The sequence below is a fragment of the Carcharodon carcharias genome, chromosome 7, assembly GCF_017639515.1.
Source record: "Carcharodon carcharias isolate sCarCar2 chromosome 7, sCarCar2.pri, whole genome shotgun sequence".
Taxonomy (NCBI): domain Eukaryota; kingdom Metazoa; phylum Chordata; class Chondrichthyes; order Lamniformes; family Lamnidae; genus Carcharodon; species Carcharodon carcharias.
Window position 1 is genome coordinate 34,765,470 of NC_054473.1, and position 18,566 is coordinate 34,784,035.

Below are 18,566 nucleotides of genomic sequence, written 5' to 3' on the forward strand. Positions count from 1 at the left end.
ATGCTCTGCAAACATGAGTTCAAATTCCACCACAGAAGCTAGGGGAATTTAAATGTAAATAACAAATCTGGAATAAAATCCTAGTCTCATTGTTAGTAATCATGAAACTATCAGATTGTCATAAAAATCTACCTGGTTCACCAATGTCCTACAGGGGAGGAAATCTGTTGCCCTTAACCAGTCTGGCCTACATGTGAATCCAGATCTACAGCAATGTGGTTGGCATTTAACTGTCCTCTGAAAGCCACTCAGTTCAATGGCAATTAGGGATGGGGCAATAAATGCTGGTCTTGCCAGCGATGCTCACATCCCAGGAACAAATTTTTTAAAAGGCATTCTTGTCACCTATGTATGTATAAATATATAGGTGCCAAATTTCCTCAGACATCTCACTATTACAAGTGAAGTCCAAAAGGACAGCTCAGAAAATGGCCAGGAAATGGATAAACTTAAGGTGTGAAATTTGAATGAGCTTTTAAGAGGAAAAGTCTCCACTTGTCACTTGGAAGACCAACCCTACCAGTGGGTGGAGAGCCAGACACTTCCTATACTGGAAATTCCCACTTGCTAGCCCAAAACAAACCCAGCATGTCAGATGAGAAGCGTCAATCTCCGGAAGGAAAAGTGCTAGCTTCACCAGTTTAGAAACAGAGTTGAAGCCCTGAAAATGAGGACTGTTTTTTGTCATTAGGATCATTCCCCTTTCACAAAGAGCTGAATGGATGACTAAGTGAGGTCTACAGAGAGGGCTGGACATTCTGACATAACTGGCAAGTTCCAGAGTTCAGAATTTTCAGTAAGATGGGGAAAGTGGGTGCTATGGATCTATTTACAGTGGAATGGACACCTGCCAGTCTCACGGAAACAGAAATCCTCCAACTGACTCAAAGCATGGTCTCAGAGTACGTGGTAGATAGGGTATAAAAGTTTGGAATTCAGTCTTGGGGGGTGTGTGTGGAGAGGGATACTTTTTTTTTTGTTTCCAATAAGTGTAGTGGTTTGTACAAGCTTAATACACTCAATATGTAAAATTTTGTAAAGTATTTCAGTGCTTAGTGAAAATTAGTGTGTGGAAAAAGAAAAATCTTGCAAACTAAACTAGATAAAAATGATTTGGATTAAAATATGGCAGAGCAGGTTGTGGACATGAATTGCAGTGTGTGGGAGGATGTGGACAGTGAAACTGTCCCAAGTGAATACATCTGCAGAGGTTGTCTCCACATTGCATTTCATAGGCTCAGAGTCATTGCACTGGAGTACAAATTGGAGACAGGCTCTGACATATAGGGGAAGGACAGAAGTATCGAGACAGCTTCTTTCAGACTCCGATCACACTTTGTAGAGGTTTGGAATCAGAATGGGGTTGTTGTGACTGAGTGAACAGAGTAAGGGGACCCCAGATGAGATGAAGAACAAGGATCCGCAGAAACTGATCCCATACAACAGGTACAATGTATTTTCTACCTGTGAGTTTAAAGACTGCTGTCGGAAGGAAAGTCCGAAAGTTGACCATGGCATTTTGGAGCAGCTGCTTGTCCAAAGGGGGGGAAGTGGAGTGGAAGTATAATATGGTGCTTGTAGGAGATTCAGTAATTGGGGGCTGCAGAGCATCCTTTATAAGCAGGACCCACCGTCCCATATGTATGTCTACCTGGCACCAGGCTGAAAGACTTCTTGAACTGGCTTGAAAGGATATGGGATAGGGAGGGGGAAGATTCAATTGTGATCCATAATGGAACCAATAACATCGGGAAGAGTCGACAGGAGCTGCTGTTTGGGAAGTACCAGGAACTAACTTGAAAAACAGATCCTCAAAGATTATAATCTCTGAAGACAGTAGGTTAACAATCAGAAATTGTGCTTTGGGCATCACACATAAAAGGGAAAACTAAAAAACTAAAACCAGGGGAAAGAAGAACAGAACATGCAAGTAAAACAGGACGAAGGATAGGTTGTGGAGTGTGGTCCAAAGAAGCATTCTTTATATAAATGCAAAGAGTATTCAGAACAAACTGAAATAATTAACTTGCACATTCAACCTGGAGGGTACAGCATGGTAGCCATTACTGAGACATGACCACAAGGCAGTCATGACAGGGGACTAAATATACCAGGTCATAAGGTCTACAGGAAAGAAAGTGAAAATGGTTGATGGGGAGGGATAGCCTTAATGATTACACATGAAATCACTCTAATTATAAGAGAGATTGTAATGAGAAGTAAGCAGGCAATTTAACAGGAGTGGCCAAATCTTCTAAACCTTAGAGCCGCATTTTGATAATCTTCAGACATTTGAGAGCCGCAAGACATGGGCACAGTTTACAGATACATATTTTATTACTATTGCACACACTTCTGTGGGGAAACCTTCAGCTTTTTCCTCTCTAATCTTCCAGGCTTCCTTCCCACACAATTCAGATTGTAGGAAAAACAAATCTGCTTTACTGACACATATCAGAGCCAGCACATGCTCACTGCTAAACTAAAAGATTGATTTACTTGAAAAAAAAGTTGCAACCACCTACTAAACAACAAATTTATCTCAGATTACCTGTTTCCCAATATGATACATTCTCACATCCTGATCTGTATTAAACCGTTTCCTCCCTTTCCAGACAGAAGCTGCAAGTTGGAGGATCAGCAGTGAGAGGGTGGGTTAGGGAGCCAGAGAAAATGTCGCTGAGGGTCACATGGCCCTATGTGAGACCGGCGGGAAACCATGAAAGAAATCGCGTGATGGTGCTGGAACGAATCGTTGATCTTAAGCCTCCACCCAGTGCTGCTGCCTGCTCTCTGGTTCTCTCCCTCTGAAGCTGTTCATGGCCAAACTACATCCGGCTGTTTACCTCCCTCCAATATGTAATTTAATGGGTTTCACAGCTGAGCTGTGCTCTTGTGTGTGTAGAAGGGCCACATATGGCTCGCGAGACCTGGTTTGGCCACCTCAGCAATAGGCGCTTTATGGGTAGAATTAAGAAATAGAGAGAATTTGAGACTGTAGCAAGAGTTGTGTATAGGCCCGCTAGTAGCACAGCTTTGGAGTAGTAGGTTGTATAAATGCAGAGACAGTGCAAGCATGTAGCAAAGGCAAAATGGTTTAATGGCGGATGGAGTAGGGGTTGGGATTTAACTTTTATAATTTAACTATAGGTTGGGATAAGACTAAGTCTGAAGTCACAAGGTGGCAGATTTCCTTACCAGGACATTACTGAACCAGATGGGTTTTTACAACAATCTGCAATGGTTTCATGGACATCATCAGAGTTTTAATTCCAGATTTTTACTGAATTCAAATTTCACCAACTGCCATGGTGGGATTTGAACACGAGTCCCCAGAGCCCCTGGATCTCTGGAATACTGGTCCAGTGGTAACACCACTATGCCGCTGCCTCCCTGTAGATCAACTGTTAATTTTAAATAAGATTGGTAGATTTTTGTTAGCCAAATGTGACAAGGGATGTGGAGCAAAGCCAGGTAAATGGAGTTAAGCTGCAAATCTGCCATGATCTCGAGTGGTGGAACAGCCTTGAGGTGAAATTGGCCTACTCCTACAGCTCCACAAGCAATTAACAGGATCAGCATGATTTACCCCAATGTTAAAATTTGGAAAACAAACTTGAATATATCCAATAATCTTAACTCTGGACTTAATGTTATGATAACATTTATTATAATAATGTTTTGTCAATGATCTTTAGAAACATCTTACAGCCTGTGGCATACACTTCAGAAAAGTGCAACATACTTTTAAAAGAAAAAATAGATTTTATCCATATCACTAATAAAAAATGTTGTTCCCTCCTGTTTGATCCAATCCTTCACAAGATACAGCTGCAACAACTTCTGACTGAAAGTCAGGATGTAGTACATAGTTGGTATCTGATTGTACAGATATATCTACTCCAAAATTACAAAGTGTATATATAATTGAGCCCAATAAGGACAAAATAGCACAGATGATGATGCCATGAACAAACTATAAAAACAACCTCCATATGTAGGAAAAGATATAAACAATTTCTAAATATATGCAAAACTGTATCGTAAAGTTTAGAACTGTAATATAGATTACAAGCACAGACTTCATCAATATCTCCGATACTGAGCAGGCCCACCCTCCTTCCAGGTCTTATACTGGACCATCATTGAATCTTCTGCCATATCTCCACTTTCCTACCTGCTTCCTAAATCCCTTGATTCCGAGAGGTCAAAAATCTGTCCATCCCAGCATTGAATATATCCTCCAATGGAGCATACGCATCCCTCTGGAATAGAAAACTCTAAATATTCACAACCTCGAGTAAAGAAATTTTTCATCTTAGTCCTAAAGATCGCCCTCTTATCCTGAGGCTGTGCCCCCTTTAGGGAAAACAACTTCTCAGTGTCTACCTTATCAAGCCCCTTCAGAATCTTGTATGCTTCAATAGGATCAACTCTCATCCTTCTAAACTCGAGAGTCTCGGCTCAATTTACTCAGGTGTCTCATCATAGAGTAACATTCTAATGCCAGGAACCAATCCAGTGAACCTTCACTCTACCACTTCTAATGAAAGTATATTCTTTCTTAAATATAAAGACCAACCGGCACACAGTACTCCAGGTGTGGTCTCACCAAAGCTTTAAAACAATTTTAGTAAGGTTTATTTGTTCTTATATTCCAGTCCTCTTCCTTTCTTTACAGGAATGCAGAAGTCTCTGACCATCAACATTTAAAAGGTTCGCGTCTTTTAAAAAGCATTCTACTTTTCTGTTGCTATGACCAAAGCGAATGACCTCACACTTCCCCACATTATACTCCACCTGCTACATTGTTGCCCTCTCACCTAACCTATCTATATCTCTTTGCAGCCTGTATCTTCCTCAAAGCTTACATTCCCAACTAGCTTTGTATCATCAGTGAACTTGGATGAGTTACTTTTGGTCTTACCATCTAACATAATATTTTAAAAAAACTTGGTGAGAAAAATCCACCTCTGGCTTACAAAGGAAGTTTGGATAGTACAGGATTAAAAGAGGCTTAATGCAGCATAGATTTAAAGTAATTGGCAGAAGAAGACTATGAGCAGTGAGTGGTTAGGGTCTGGAATGCACTGCCTGAATATGTGGTGGAATCAGGTTCAAAGAGTTAAGTCCCCAGCACTTATCCTTGTGGCACTCCACTAGTTACAGCCTGTCAACTTGAAAATGCGCCTTTTATCCTTAGTCTCTGCTCCCTGTCCATTAACCAATCCCCCATCCATGCCAATAATCATTGCTCCATAAGCCCTTAAATAGCATATTAGCTTTCACGTGGCACCTTATTGAATGCCTTTTGGAAATGCAAGCATACTACATCCACTGGCTACACTTATACTACCCTGCTAGCTAAATTCTCAAAGACTCTTAATAAGTTTGTCAAACAAGATTTCCCTTTCATAAAACCACGCTAACTTTGTCTGATCATACTACGATTTAAGTTCATTATAATGGCTTCCTCAGTGATAGGTTTCAGCACATCCTCAGTGACCAATGTCAGCACAACTAGTTCATAGTTCAATTTTCTCTCTCCCTCCTTTCTTGAATAGTGGTGTTACATTTGCTAACTTCCAACCCCTGGCACTGTTCTAGAATTTAGAAAAGCCTGACTAACATCCACTATCTCTGCAGCCACCTCTTTTAGAACTCAAGGATGTAGGCACATAAAGGTCTTGGGGATTTGACAGATTTTAGTCCCTTAGGTTCCTATAAACATTTTTTCCCACAGATATTAATTATTTTAAGTTCCTTGCTCTCATTAGCCCCTTGATTAGCCTCAAAATTTCTGATTTATTACTTGTGCCTGTCTTCACTGTAGAAGACAGACGCAAAATATTTGTTCAATGTCTCTCTCATTTCTTCATTCCCCAGGATAATTTCTCCTGACTCTGCTTGTAAGGAAAATACTTACTTTAGCTACTCTCCTTTTTATGTATTTATAAAAAATCTTACAATTCACTTTTATATTCCTGGCTAGTTTATTCACATTCTTTTTTCCCCTTTTTATCAACATCATATTCACCCTTGGCTGGTTTCTAAAATTCCCCCCAATCTCAGGCTTACTACTATTCTTTGCAACATTATCACAGAAACGTTACAGCATAGAAGCTCCCTGTAACGTAGCATGTTCTTCTTTTTCAGGTAACAGTCTAATTCCCTTTTGAATGCTTCAATTGAATCTGCTTCCACCACACTTTCAGGCAGTGCATTCCAGACCTTAACCACTCACTGCTCATAATCTTCTTCTGCCAATTACTTTAAATCTATGCCTTCTTGAGCCTCTTCTTTTAATCCTGTACTATCCTAACTTCCCTAGTAAGCCAAAGGTGGATTTATCTCACCAAGCTTTTTTTGAATGGAATATATTTTTGTTGAACATCTTGAATTGTTTTTTTTTTACGTTTCCTACTTTTTATTTACCACCATACCTTTTGGTCTATTTATCTAATCAACCTTAGCCAGCTCTCCCTTCATACCTACGTAAGTGGCTTTGTTTAAATTTAAGGTTCTTGTTTTGAACTTGAATGCGTCACTCAAACTTAATATGAAATTCAATTGTATTATGATCACCTTTTCCCAGCAGGTCTATTATTATGAGATTACTCATTAACCGTGCCTCATTACACAATGCTAGATCAAAAATAGCTTTGTCCCTAGATGATTCCACAACATATTATGCTAGGAAGCTGTCAAGAAAGCATGCTTCAAACTCATCCTGCAGACTACCATTGCTAATTTGATTTGTCTCGTCCATATGAAGATTAAAGCTTTACAATTATCACATTGCCTTTGTTACAAGATCCAATTATTTCTTGCTTAATGCTCTGTTCAACAGTATAACTACTCTTCAGGCCTTTAAACTACTCCCAGCATTTTCTAACCCTGGTTATTTCTAATCTCTGCCCATACTGATTCCTGAACTTCTATCTACTACCCTTATATCATTTTTTATATTATCAGGGCTACTTCTCCTCCTTCTCCAATCCACATATCTTTTTGAAATGTTGTGCACCCTGGAATATTTATTTCCCAACCTCAATCACCTTGCAACCATGTCTCTATACTGGCGATTACATCAAACCCACTTATCTCTATTGCTGCTGCTGGTTTGTTTATCTTGCGACGAGCGATTTATGCATTTAGATAGAGCCTATAATTGTTTTTTTAACCAATATTCTTTGCATAGATCTTACTCTTGGTGCACTGTTACTTATCTGTCCCTTTCTGCTTTTCTTTACTCAAATCTCTATACTGTTCTATTGCCTCGACTCTCTGTAAATTTCTAAATCTCCCTTCACCTATGTGACAGAGATAAAATTTCCCTCCTTATCTTTCTCAAACTGTCTGCAGCCTTTGACATGGTCGACCGCATCATCCTCCTCCAACACCTCTCCAGTTACCCAGCTGGGTGGATCTGTCACCTAGTTCCATTCATATCTAATTGTAGCCAGAGTATCACTTGAATGGCTTCTCTTCCTGCTCCTGCACTCCTGTAATGTGTCTCCCAAGGATTTATCCTTCACCCCGCACCTAATTCTCATCTATATGCTGACCCTCTGTGACATTATCCGAAAGCACAGCATTAGTTTTCACATGTACCTGCTCTACCTCAGCACCACCTCTCTCAACTCCTCCACTGTTACTAACTTATCAGACTGCCTATCCGTTATCCAGCACCAGATGAGCAAAGGTTTTCTCATATCATGAAAATATAATAATTTTCATAATGTTATTGGGATTTATTATAAAGTAAGAATAGTGGGGTTAGTCTGTGTGTGTGGGACTTAATTGAACTAAAGACAGCTGGTCTAAAGGCTTTGATGTGTCAGAAGAGAATCTAAGTTTGAAATGCTAAACAAGTAAACATGGTTGAAGTTTCAGAATGCGAGGCATAAAAGGTAAATTTGCATTTTTATATAAACCCGAGTAGTGAATTTCAAAGAGGTGGTAAGGTGTTACACCTAGCCAATAGAGGCTAAGCCAAACAGTGTGTTTATTTTTCCCAAAGTTTACTGATAAAATTGATACTATGAAAGGTTTTTATTCTTGGAAAGGTAAAGTCCAAAGACATATTGAAACAATGGGATCTACATTAAAAAGGGAGAAACATGTAAAATGGAGATGAGGTTGTGTGTGAGGAGAAGGCATTCTAAGATCTAACAAGTGTGAAAAGTCTCCAGCCTCTATTCGCCAAATTACTGTCTACAAGAACTGAAGTTAAGAAAACTCACTTTGAATTTGACTGTTCAGAATATCATGTTACTTTGCCTGGGTCTTTTAAATTCAATGTGTTTTACTGTTGCCATAACGGAGGTGTAACTGGGAGTCAGATTAATTAGGGGAGCTAGGAGTTATCATAGTAGTAATTTGTAGACCTCTGTATGTATACTTAAAATTATTTATTTTATTTATGTTTTTTTTGGTTTGTAAAAACCCCCTAAGACTAAGTAGACTTATTACTACTGAATTCAAGGCACGCATCCCGAAATAAATATACAAATTGCAGAACAGTTGTGGCAGTTGTTTCAAGTTTCCCTTTGGGATTTGAGCAGCTCAGCATTTGCCATCGGCTGTGCCATAATGCCTCAATTAAACATTGGAAAGATTGAGTCCATTATTTTCGGTCCCCATTCCAAACTTCATTCCCTAGCTGCCAACTCCATTCCTCTCCCTAGTAACAGTCTGAGATTAAACCAGGTCAGTTCGCATCCTTGGTATCATATCTGATCTCGAGATGAGCTTCCGACCTCATATTTCCACCTCCAAGAGATTGCCAACTCCAGCCGTGTCTCAGCTCATCTGCTGCTGAAACCCCCATTTCATGCCTTCATTACCTTTAGACTTGACAATTCCAACGCAAGGCTGACTGGTCTCCCATATTCTATCTATAAAGGTCATTCAAAACTTGGCTGCCCATGTCTTAACTTGCACCAAGTTCTATTCACCTATCACCGCTGTACTCGCTGACCTACAGTGGTTGAGCAACGTTGATTTTACAATTCTCATTCTTATTTTCAAATCCTTCCATGGCCTCCCCCCTCCCTATCAGTAATCTCCTCTAGCCCCATAGCCCTCCGAGCTAGCTCTCTTCTAATTCTGGCCTCTGAGCATCCCTGATTTTTATTGCTCGATCATTGGTGACGGTGCCTAAAGTTGCTTAGGCCTTAAGCTCTGGAGTACCCCCCCAACCTCACTTTCCTCCTTTCAGAACCTCCTTAAAACCTAGCTCTTTGGCCAAGCTAAATTCCAACCTAAATTCTTGTGGTTCAATGCTATATTGTTTTAAAATGCTCCTGTGAAGCATCTTGGGATGTTTTATTACATTAAAGGTACTATATAAACATAAGTTGTTAGCCACCTGACCCCTCCCTCCGTCTGCTATTTACAGCTTTAGTTATATGTTTCATCTGGACATGGACCCCAGCCCAGTTTAAGTGCAGCTCATTCCAATTGAACAGCTCCGTCTTTCCCTGGTACTGGCGGCAATGTCCCATGATGCGAAACCCCTTCACCTACACCACTATTTCAGCCACACATTTAATTCTCTAATTAGCTTGACCTATGTCAACTGGCGTGTGGCTCAGATAACCATTTAGAGATTACTACCTTTTAAGGTTCTGCATTTTAATTTGGACGCACCTCTCTCAATAGAACATCTTTCCTAGTTCTACCTATGTGATTGGTGCCTACATGGACCATGACAGCTGGATCACTCAATGTTCATCTCCAGTCATGAGGAGATGTCTCTAACCCTGGCAGCAAGCAGGCAACTCAACATTTGGAACACCAGGCTATGGCTGCAGAGAACAATGTCTACCTCCTTGACTACACTGTCCCCTATCACTGCCACATTCCTTTTAACTCCCCCCACTTGCATGGCTTCCTGCATCGTGTCATTTTGCCCACCTACCCTGCAGTCCTTGTTCTCATCCACACAGATCACAAGCACCTTATACACGTTGGCTATAATCAAGGGCCGAGGCACCTCCATCACTACATCCTGGATCCCCATACTTGCCGTATCACACTCCTGGCCATGATCGTTAACCAGCTCTCAAGCTTTACTTAACCAAAGGGATGTGACTGCCCCTTGGAACGAAGTATCATGCAACTTTTTCCCCTCCCTAAACGTCCAACAATATCTGCAACTCAGACTCAAGCTCAAAAGCTCTGAACTGCAGACACTTCCTTAGCTGTCCAGGATCACAATGCTCTCAACATGCTGCAGGTACAGCAGATCACCTGTCCTGCCACATCTACCTCATCTTATTTAATGATTTGATTAGTTAATTAGTTACTAATGTAGTAAACTATCTCCAAATGATATAACTGGGATTGGGAACTTGCTGCGAAGACAATAATAGAATAAAATTTGAAACTAACCACAAATTCTAATTTTAAGATTCACTGCATCTGTAAATATTACAAAACATAAGGACAAAATGGCTGTAACCTTTGAGTTTCAAGTGTTAAGAACAGCTCCAAATCAATATTTTAAACTCAAATTAATCGGAGTGAAAATGAACCCATGGTCCAAGAGAATTTATTAAAATGTTTTGGCCTTATGCACACAGTTGTAATGGAGACAAATATGACTATGAAAATGATACTAATCACATCTGATTATGAGATGGCGAAGTAAGTGTAGCAATCCATCGCATGGCTCAAGAAAGGTTACAAAATCATGAAATAGCTGAACCTGCCGTCAATGGTCATTGATTCATGAACATAACTAAAATTGTTCTACACCAACTACACTATACAGTGAACAAGCCATTTCTAGACATTACTGTTTGCAATTTCCAAACAAGATTAACTCAGCTTGGTCCAAGGACAAGACAGTAAATAAATGCATGAATGCCTCATTTGAATCTTGCATATCTTGAAAACAAAAATAGCTGTTGCAATGAACATTTTCCTTCCCACTCATGTTACTCGCTGCTGTACAGAAATCTGGATTAAAAAAGTGAGACAAAAAATGCTTGCGTATGAACGAACACACTTGATACAAGTTGTAAATGAGTACAAGCAGCCCATTTTTAAAGTCAAGATTTCATCATATGGTTTCTCTACAATGGCCAAAGAAAGGTATGGCAGACAAATGAGGATGAGTAGGGGTAACCAAAGGCATTGGCCAATTTTCGCTATCTGCTAGCTTGTAAAATGTTACAAACCCCATGGAGACCAATAACTTTTTAAGGCTTCAAACTTCCATTGAATGGCTGAAAGGATTACACGAAAAGATTTCAAGTTTTAAGAATTTTACTGTAACCCACAAACCAAGACCAACACTGTCTAAATACTATTTCAGTCAGCAACTTATACTCTAAACTATAGAAAAACACAAAAGCATTGGAATTTTAGAATCGTGTTGAAAGAATTAAACACTAAGCAATGTACAAAGAAAATGATCATATCTATTATATGTAACTACAAGGTGTCGGGGGGGGGGGGGTCAGCATTCTTTAATTAGAGAGCTATGGGTTTCAAGTCCCACACTACAGACTTGAGCATAAAACAAATCTAGGTAGCAGGAGAAGCCATTTTTCAAAGAGGTTGAGGGTATATCAATGGAGAGTACAGTTAGGCGGGGTGAAAAACCAGTGTCTTACCCAACCCCATGGAAATTCATGCTGGTGAGTTAGGTTAAATTTGTTACATTTTAAATTTCTAGTTAAACCAAGGCTTGGTCTAAATTGGAAAAGTAGAGTAGGTCTTCCCAATGTCCTGAGTATGTAATTTTTGCATTCAATAAAGAGGCATATATGAGTTAATATGCAAAATTAGGGGTTGAAAGTAATATATTAGCATGAATTGATAACTGGTTAACAGACTGAAAACAGAAAGTAGGAATAAACAGGCCATGCTGAGGCAGGCGGTAACTTGGGGATACCACAAGAATCAGTACTTGGGCCTCAGCTACATATACTTTATCAATCAATCACTTAGATTAGTGTATGATGCAAAATAATTTGCAAGGATGCAAAGAGGCAGCACAACAATATAGACAGTTTAAAAGTGAGTGGGCAAGAAGGTGGTAGACAGAATAAAATGTGGGGTGAAGTTACCCACTTTGGAAAGTAAGTTGTGAAGAGGACATAAGGAGGCTACAAAAAGATAGATACGTGAAGTGAGTGAGCAAAGATCTGGCAAATGAAGTACAGGGTGGGAAAATGTGAAATTGTCCATTTTGGCTGGAAGAATAAAAGCGAAGCACACTATCTAAATGGTGAGAGATTACAGAGCTCTGAGATGCAGGGGGATCGGGGTGCCTTAGCTCATGATTTGCAAAAGGCTAGCATGCAGGTACAACAAATAATTAGGAAGGCTAATAGAATGTTGTCATTTATTGTGAGAGGAATTAAATACAAAAGCAGGGAGGTTCTGTTTCAGTTATACAGAGCACTAGTGAAACCACATCTGGAATACTGTGTACAGTATTAGTCACCTTATTTAAGGAAGTATGTAAATGCGTTGGAAGCAGTTCAGAGAAGGTCACCAGACTAACGCCTGTTCTGTTGAAGTTCTGTTCAGACTCAAAACATTAACTGTGTTCCTCTCCGCAGATGCTGCCAGATCTGCTGGCAGTTTTTCCCGGTATTTTTGTTTTTGATTTCCAGCATCCGCAGTTTTTTTGCTTTTATCTTAATGCCTGGAATGGGCAGGTTGTCGCATGAGGAAAGGTTGGACAGGCTAAGCTTGCTGCTGGAGTTTAGAAGAGTAAGAGGCGATTTGATTGAAACATATAAGATCCTGAGGGGTCTTGACAGGGTGGATGTGGAGAGGATGCTTTCTCTTGTGGAGGAATCTAGAACTAGGGATCACTGTTTAAAAATAAGGGGATGTCTATTTAAAACAGGGACGAGGTGAAATGTTTTTCTGAGGGTCATGAGTCTTTGGAACTCTTCCTGAAAAGGTGGAAGCAGGTTCTTTGAATATATTTTATGGCAGAGGTGCATAAATTTTTGATAAGTAAGCGGGTAATAAGTTATCAGGGTAGACAGGATGCTGATTTGAGGTTACTATCAGGTCAGTCATGGTCTTATTAAACGGTGGAGCAGGCTCGAAAGGCCGAATGGCCTCCTCCTGCTCCTTCTTCGTAAGGAAGAATAGGGAAACAGAATTTTTTTAAAAATAGCGAATGACTGGAAATGTCAGTATTCAGAGATGTGGGTATTCTTAACACAAATCACAAACTTAGTATGCAGGTACAGCAAGCAATTAGAAAAGCAAATGGGACCTTAACCCTTATTACAAAAGGACTGAAGTATAAGAATAAAGAATTCTTACTACAATTATTAAGGTCATTGATGATATCACTCACACCTGGAGTACTGCGTACAGTTCTGGACTCCTAAACAAAGGAAGGATAAACTTGCCTTGGATGGAATGCAACAAAAGGTTCACTTCAACTGATTCCTGGGGTGAGGGAATTATACTACGAGGAGAGACAGAGTAGATGAGGTTTTTATTCCCTTGAAGAATCAGTGGTCATCTCATTGAAACATAAAATTGATAAGGGATCTAACAAGTTTGATGCTAGGAGGATGTTTTCCTTGCCTGGGGGATTAAAAATTAGGGGTCAAGGACTCATAACAAGGGAACAGTCATTTAGGACAAAGATAAGTAGAAATTTATTCAAAGAATTGTAAATCTTTGGAATTCTCTACCCAGGGAGCAGTGCAATCTTAGTTGTTGTATATGTTCAGGAGAGAGATCGATAGATTTGTGAACGCAAAAGGAATTAAGAAATTTGTGGATATAATGGGAAGGTGAAGAGAAGGTGGAAGATCAGCCATGATCTTATTGAATGACAAGGAGGCTGAATGGTCTACTCTTGTTTCTATTTCTTATGCTCAACTTGAATGGAAGATAGAAGCAAGAATAGGCCAGGTAGAACCCCAAGCCCATTCTGCCATTTAATGAGATCCTGTCCGATCTGTTATCTAATGCCATATCTCCACCTTTCCCCATATCCTTTAATACCTTTGGATAACAAGAATTTATTAATCTCCGATTTAAAATTTACAAGTGAACTTGCACCAATAGCAGTTTGTGAAAGAGAATTCCAAACTACTACAATCCTTTGTATCTAGAAGTGCTTCTTAATTTCACTCCTGAAAGATCTGACTAATTTTCAGATTCTCCAACAGAAGACTGCTTCTATCTACACAAACTGTTCCCTTAATATCTTGAAAACTTTGAACAAATATCCCTTAGCCTTCTAAATTCCAGGGAATACAAACCTATTTGCCCTCAATTTAACCACTGGAGCACAGCTATCATTCTGGTAAATCTATGCTGCACCCCTCCAAGGCCAATATATTCTGTGGTACCCAGAACTACTCTCAGTACTCCAGGTGTAGTCTAACCAAGGTTTCATAGAACTGAAGCAAGACTTCTAGCCACTTGTATTCTAGTCCTCTAGATACAAAGGCCTGCAACCTTCTTTGATTATTAACTGTACCTGCCAATGCTGTTTTAATGATCTATTAACTTGGATTCCCAAGTCTCCTTGGACTTCCATTGTTTCTAACTTTCCATCATTTATTTTAAGTCCAAATTAGATTACCTCACATTTGCCTACATTAAAATCCATTTGCCAGCTTTGCCCATTCACTTAAGCTATTAATATCTTTGTAATTTTATTCTTCCACCTACACTGGCACCTGCGTCATCAGCAAATCTGGATATGTACCTTTCTATCTCAGCAAAGTAATAAATATGGTGAATTGGTGAGGTCTAACACAGATCTTTGCAAACATCACTAGTCACATTCTGACAACTGGAGTACGTGCTCATTATCTCTATTTCCTGAAACTGCATCGATTTCTAATACAGGTCAATATTTTGCCTCCAATTTCATGAGCTTCAACTAACAATCTCTTATGGGGAACTTTATCAAATGCCTTCTGGAAATTCATACAAGTAATATCCATAGACATTCCCCAGTCTACTACTTTAGTCAACTCTTCAAAAAATTTCAAACAAGCTCATCAGAAATGGCATAGCTTTACAAATCCATGCTGGCTCTTTCACCAGCAATCCTTAATTATAGATACAAGTAATTTCCCAACAACAGATGTAATGTTAACTGGTCTATAATTCACTGAAAATATGGAGAACTATTAAAGATTCTATACAGTCCCTAAATAAGATTTTTTTTAGTAGCCACATAAGTTATTAAAAGATTTTCTTCAAGAAATTGCCATTAAGAAATGTGTTGCAGAGGGAGGATCTTATAAGAGTCTACATATACTGCAGTGTGCATCACAAGGTTTCAGAAAATGAGCAAGCTGCGCACAGCATATCCAACAAAAGTTTAGTCGTAACACCCTCATCAGAAGGCTGAGTTCAAGCACCACTCCAAAGACTTAAACATAAAATCGAGGCCAACATTCCTGTGGCAGTACTGAAGTAGTGCTGCACTGTTGGAGGTGTAATCTTTCAGCAGAGATATTAAACTAAGACTTCATCTGCCTGTAAAAGATCCCATTGTGCTACTTGAAGAAAAAGAAAGTTCCCACCAGTGAACTGGCTGATACTTAGCCCTCAACCAAAATCACTTTAAAATAAGATGATCTGGTAATTATCAAACTGCTGTTCGTGGTGTCTTGCTACACACATTAGCTGCCACATTTTTGCATCCTAATAGTGACAGTATTGACTAATTCAATGACTTATAGGAGCCTTGGACTATCTCACAGTTTTGCAACATTTTTGCAAAATGTACCACTCGTTACTTCAAATGTTTTTAAAAATTAATATATTCTAATTCCACAAGTCCCTCCCATTTTTATTTTTGGCTTGCTCCAGTTAATTCTTACTCAACAATTAGGATTCAGCCAATCGTGCTTACACCTACCAGACAAAATTGTCTGAAAATGAATGTTTACACAAACAAAAGTGCCTTAAACAGTATCATAAAAATGCACTTTGTACTGCTTTGAATGTGCAAAAATCTAGATGCAACACTCTAGGATCTACATACAGGGTATCTCCTTCACCAAGTTGGAAACCTTAAATATATAAATATATCAACAGACTTAGCAAACAGCATAAACATATTTAGGTATGTAAGTCAGTTGTGGCTAATTGGTAGCACTCTTGCCCAAATCAGAGGTAACAGTTGTAAGCCTCAGTCCAAAGATTTGAGTGTAAATCTAGGCTCAAACTTCAATGTACTGCCAGACTTTTGAATGAAACATTAAGCCCAGGCTCAGTCTGGCCTTTCAGGTGCATGTAAAAGATCCCACAGCACTTTTCCAAGAACAGGTGGCAATACTGATCCCTCAAGCAACACTGAAAGAGAGATTATCTGGTCATTATCTGATAGCTGTTTGTGCTCAAGTTGGCTGCCTTATTTCCTATTTTACAACAGTAACTACACTTCAAGTACTTCATTGACCAAGCCTTGTGGGTCGTCCTGCTGACGTGAAAGGCATTATTTAGTTGCCATTTCTTCCTTCTGTGAAATTATTACTTATTTTTCACTGATCAGTTCCAATAGCCTGACGCTGAGATTTTGTGCATGTTAATCTGTGTCAGGACCAGTTAAGTTCCACAGGCCTTGGCACGAGTAGGGGGGTGGTATTTTAACCAACTAACCCTCCGGCGGAAGTCCCGTGAGCCCCTCCAATTGAATGACATGCTGAGCATCCAATCTTGGCTCCTAACCGGTACCTGAAACACCAAAGGACGATCAGGGCAAAAAGAGACGTAAACTGAGGGCGGGGATCTCCGCCAGCAAGTTAGGTTGAACCTTCAGGCTAATTAACACAATGAAATATTTGACAATGTCCGGGGCTTTTCCCGTTGCCGGGGCATTTACCTTGACACGGAAGCGGAGGAGGGCGAGGCGGATGCAGTGGCTCATGCAGACGGGAGGCAGGAACCAGACTTTAGGCGGCGGGGTGCCTTTGTTCTGGACGTGGCTCATGATCTGTTGGGCCGTCTGCCTGTCGTTGATCTGCTTCTTCACCCATTCGTGGAGGCGGGGTTTCTCCAGCGCGCCGTTGAAGAACACCACCAGCTCGATGTTGCCGCTGAAGCAGGCCTTGGAGAGTGAGGCCAGGTAGCTGAGCATGTGGTTCCACTGGCCGCCGCTCACCCAGTCATTGTAGAAGCCGCCGTAGAGGCGGTGCAGGCAGTTCTCGGCGTCCACCAGCAGGCGGAGCGGGCTCTGCGGAGGCCGGTTGCGGCCTCCACCCACCAGGCTCCCCCGGGCCAGCTTCTGCAGCTCCACCGGCACCACGGCGCTGGCGCAGTGCTTCTCGATGTACTCCTGAAAGCCCTGCACCCCCATGGCCTTCACTCTCTCTCTCTCCAGGTAGAGGGGCAGCCCCGGCCGGCCGAGGGAACGAGGGAGGGAGGGCCGCGGAAAAAAAAAAGGAACCGGGGAAAGAGAGAGAGAGAGAGAGGGAAAAAAAAACCCCAGGGGGAAGCGGATCACCGGCGCGGTCCCTGGGCCGAGCTCCGTGTGCTGCAGGGAGGCTTTCGATGGGATTTGACCGCACTTTGCCAGTCGCTGAGAGTGACCGCACCGATCGCCGCCATGTGCTGTTACGGCGCCATGTCTGTCAGAGCCGGCGCGCAGGCGCATTCCCCGCGCCTCCCTGACGTCAGCGTTAACCCACTCGGAGGTCAGGTTCAGGGGCGGCTGTCAATCATCCAGCACTGAGGGCACAAGCAACAACAACACACACGCAGTCACGCAACCCTTACACTTAAAGCAAAATAAAAGCAACACGGCAATTGCAAGTATATAACGCATATATTACATTAGTGTGATATTTTATTTTAACTACTTCTTCAGCACCTTGCATTTATGTAAAAACAGTAAATGTTGGAAATACTCAGCAGGTCTAACAGCATTGGTGGAGAGAGAAACAAGAATTAACTTTTCGGGTCAAGCCACCGTCAGGTTTCCAGCATCCACGATGCTCTTGCTCATATTTGTATTTGTAAAGCACCTTGAACAAAAGCTTTAATTCCCAGGTAATAAAACGTCCCAAATGCTTTGTTATAAATCAAAATTCAACACTATAAGGAGATATTAGATCAGATAACCTAAAGCTTGGTCAGAGATGTAGGTTTTAAGGAGCGTCTTAAATAGAAAAAGAAAGAGGAGACACTTGAGGGAATTTAGTAGTAGAGGGCTTTGACAACTAAAAGGCATGGTCAGCAACAGTAGGACAATTGAAAATTAGAAGAGTGCATATATCTTGGAGCATTGTATGGTTGGAGGAGTTAAGAGATAGGAAGGGGTGAAGAAGTATGAGAATTTTAAAATCAGGATACTGCTTCACCAGGAGTGAGCCTGGTGCAAGTTCGAACCAGTCAGTAGAGTCTTGGATGACCTCGTTTGCAGAGGATAGAATGTGGTAGGCCGTCCAGAAATGCATTAGAATAGTCAATACTAGAACCAACAAAGGCACGGATGAGGGTTTCAGCAGCTGATGAACTGAGGTGGGGTGGAGTTGAGCAATGTCATGCAGATGGAAATAGTTGACAGTGGTGGTAGAGAAGTAGAGCTGAGTGTCTTATAGAAC

The 18,566-nt window shown here is 40.7% G+C and overlaps 1 protein-coding gene across 3 annotated transcripts in view; it reads right to left on the reverse strand.

The window, feature by feature from the left end:
* LOC121280132 (constitutive coactivator of PPAR-gamma-like protein 1 homolog) overlaps positions 1-17,605 on the reverse strand; it is a 121,209-nt gene extending 103,604 nt beyond the window's left edge. For 2 of the 3 annotated variants that reach the window (XM_041191809.1, XM_041191808.1), the window contains exon 1: positions 16,847-17,601. In XM_041191809.1, the coding sequence (XP_041047743.1) occupies positions 16,847-17,320 (474 nt within the window). In that variant the 5' untranslated portion in view covers positions 17,321-17,601. Of the gene's footprint in view, positions 1-16,846 lie in introns of all 3 variants that reach the window. The other variant, XM_041191810.1, reaches the window with a different exon arrangement.
* Between the last annotated feature and the right edge of the window lie 961 nt (positions 17,606-18,566).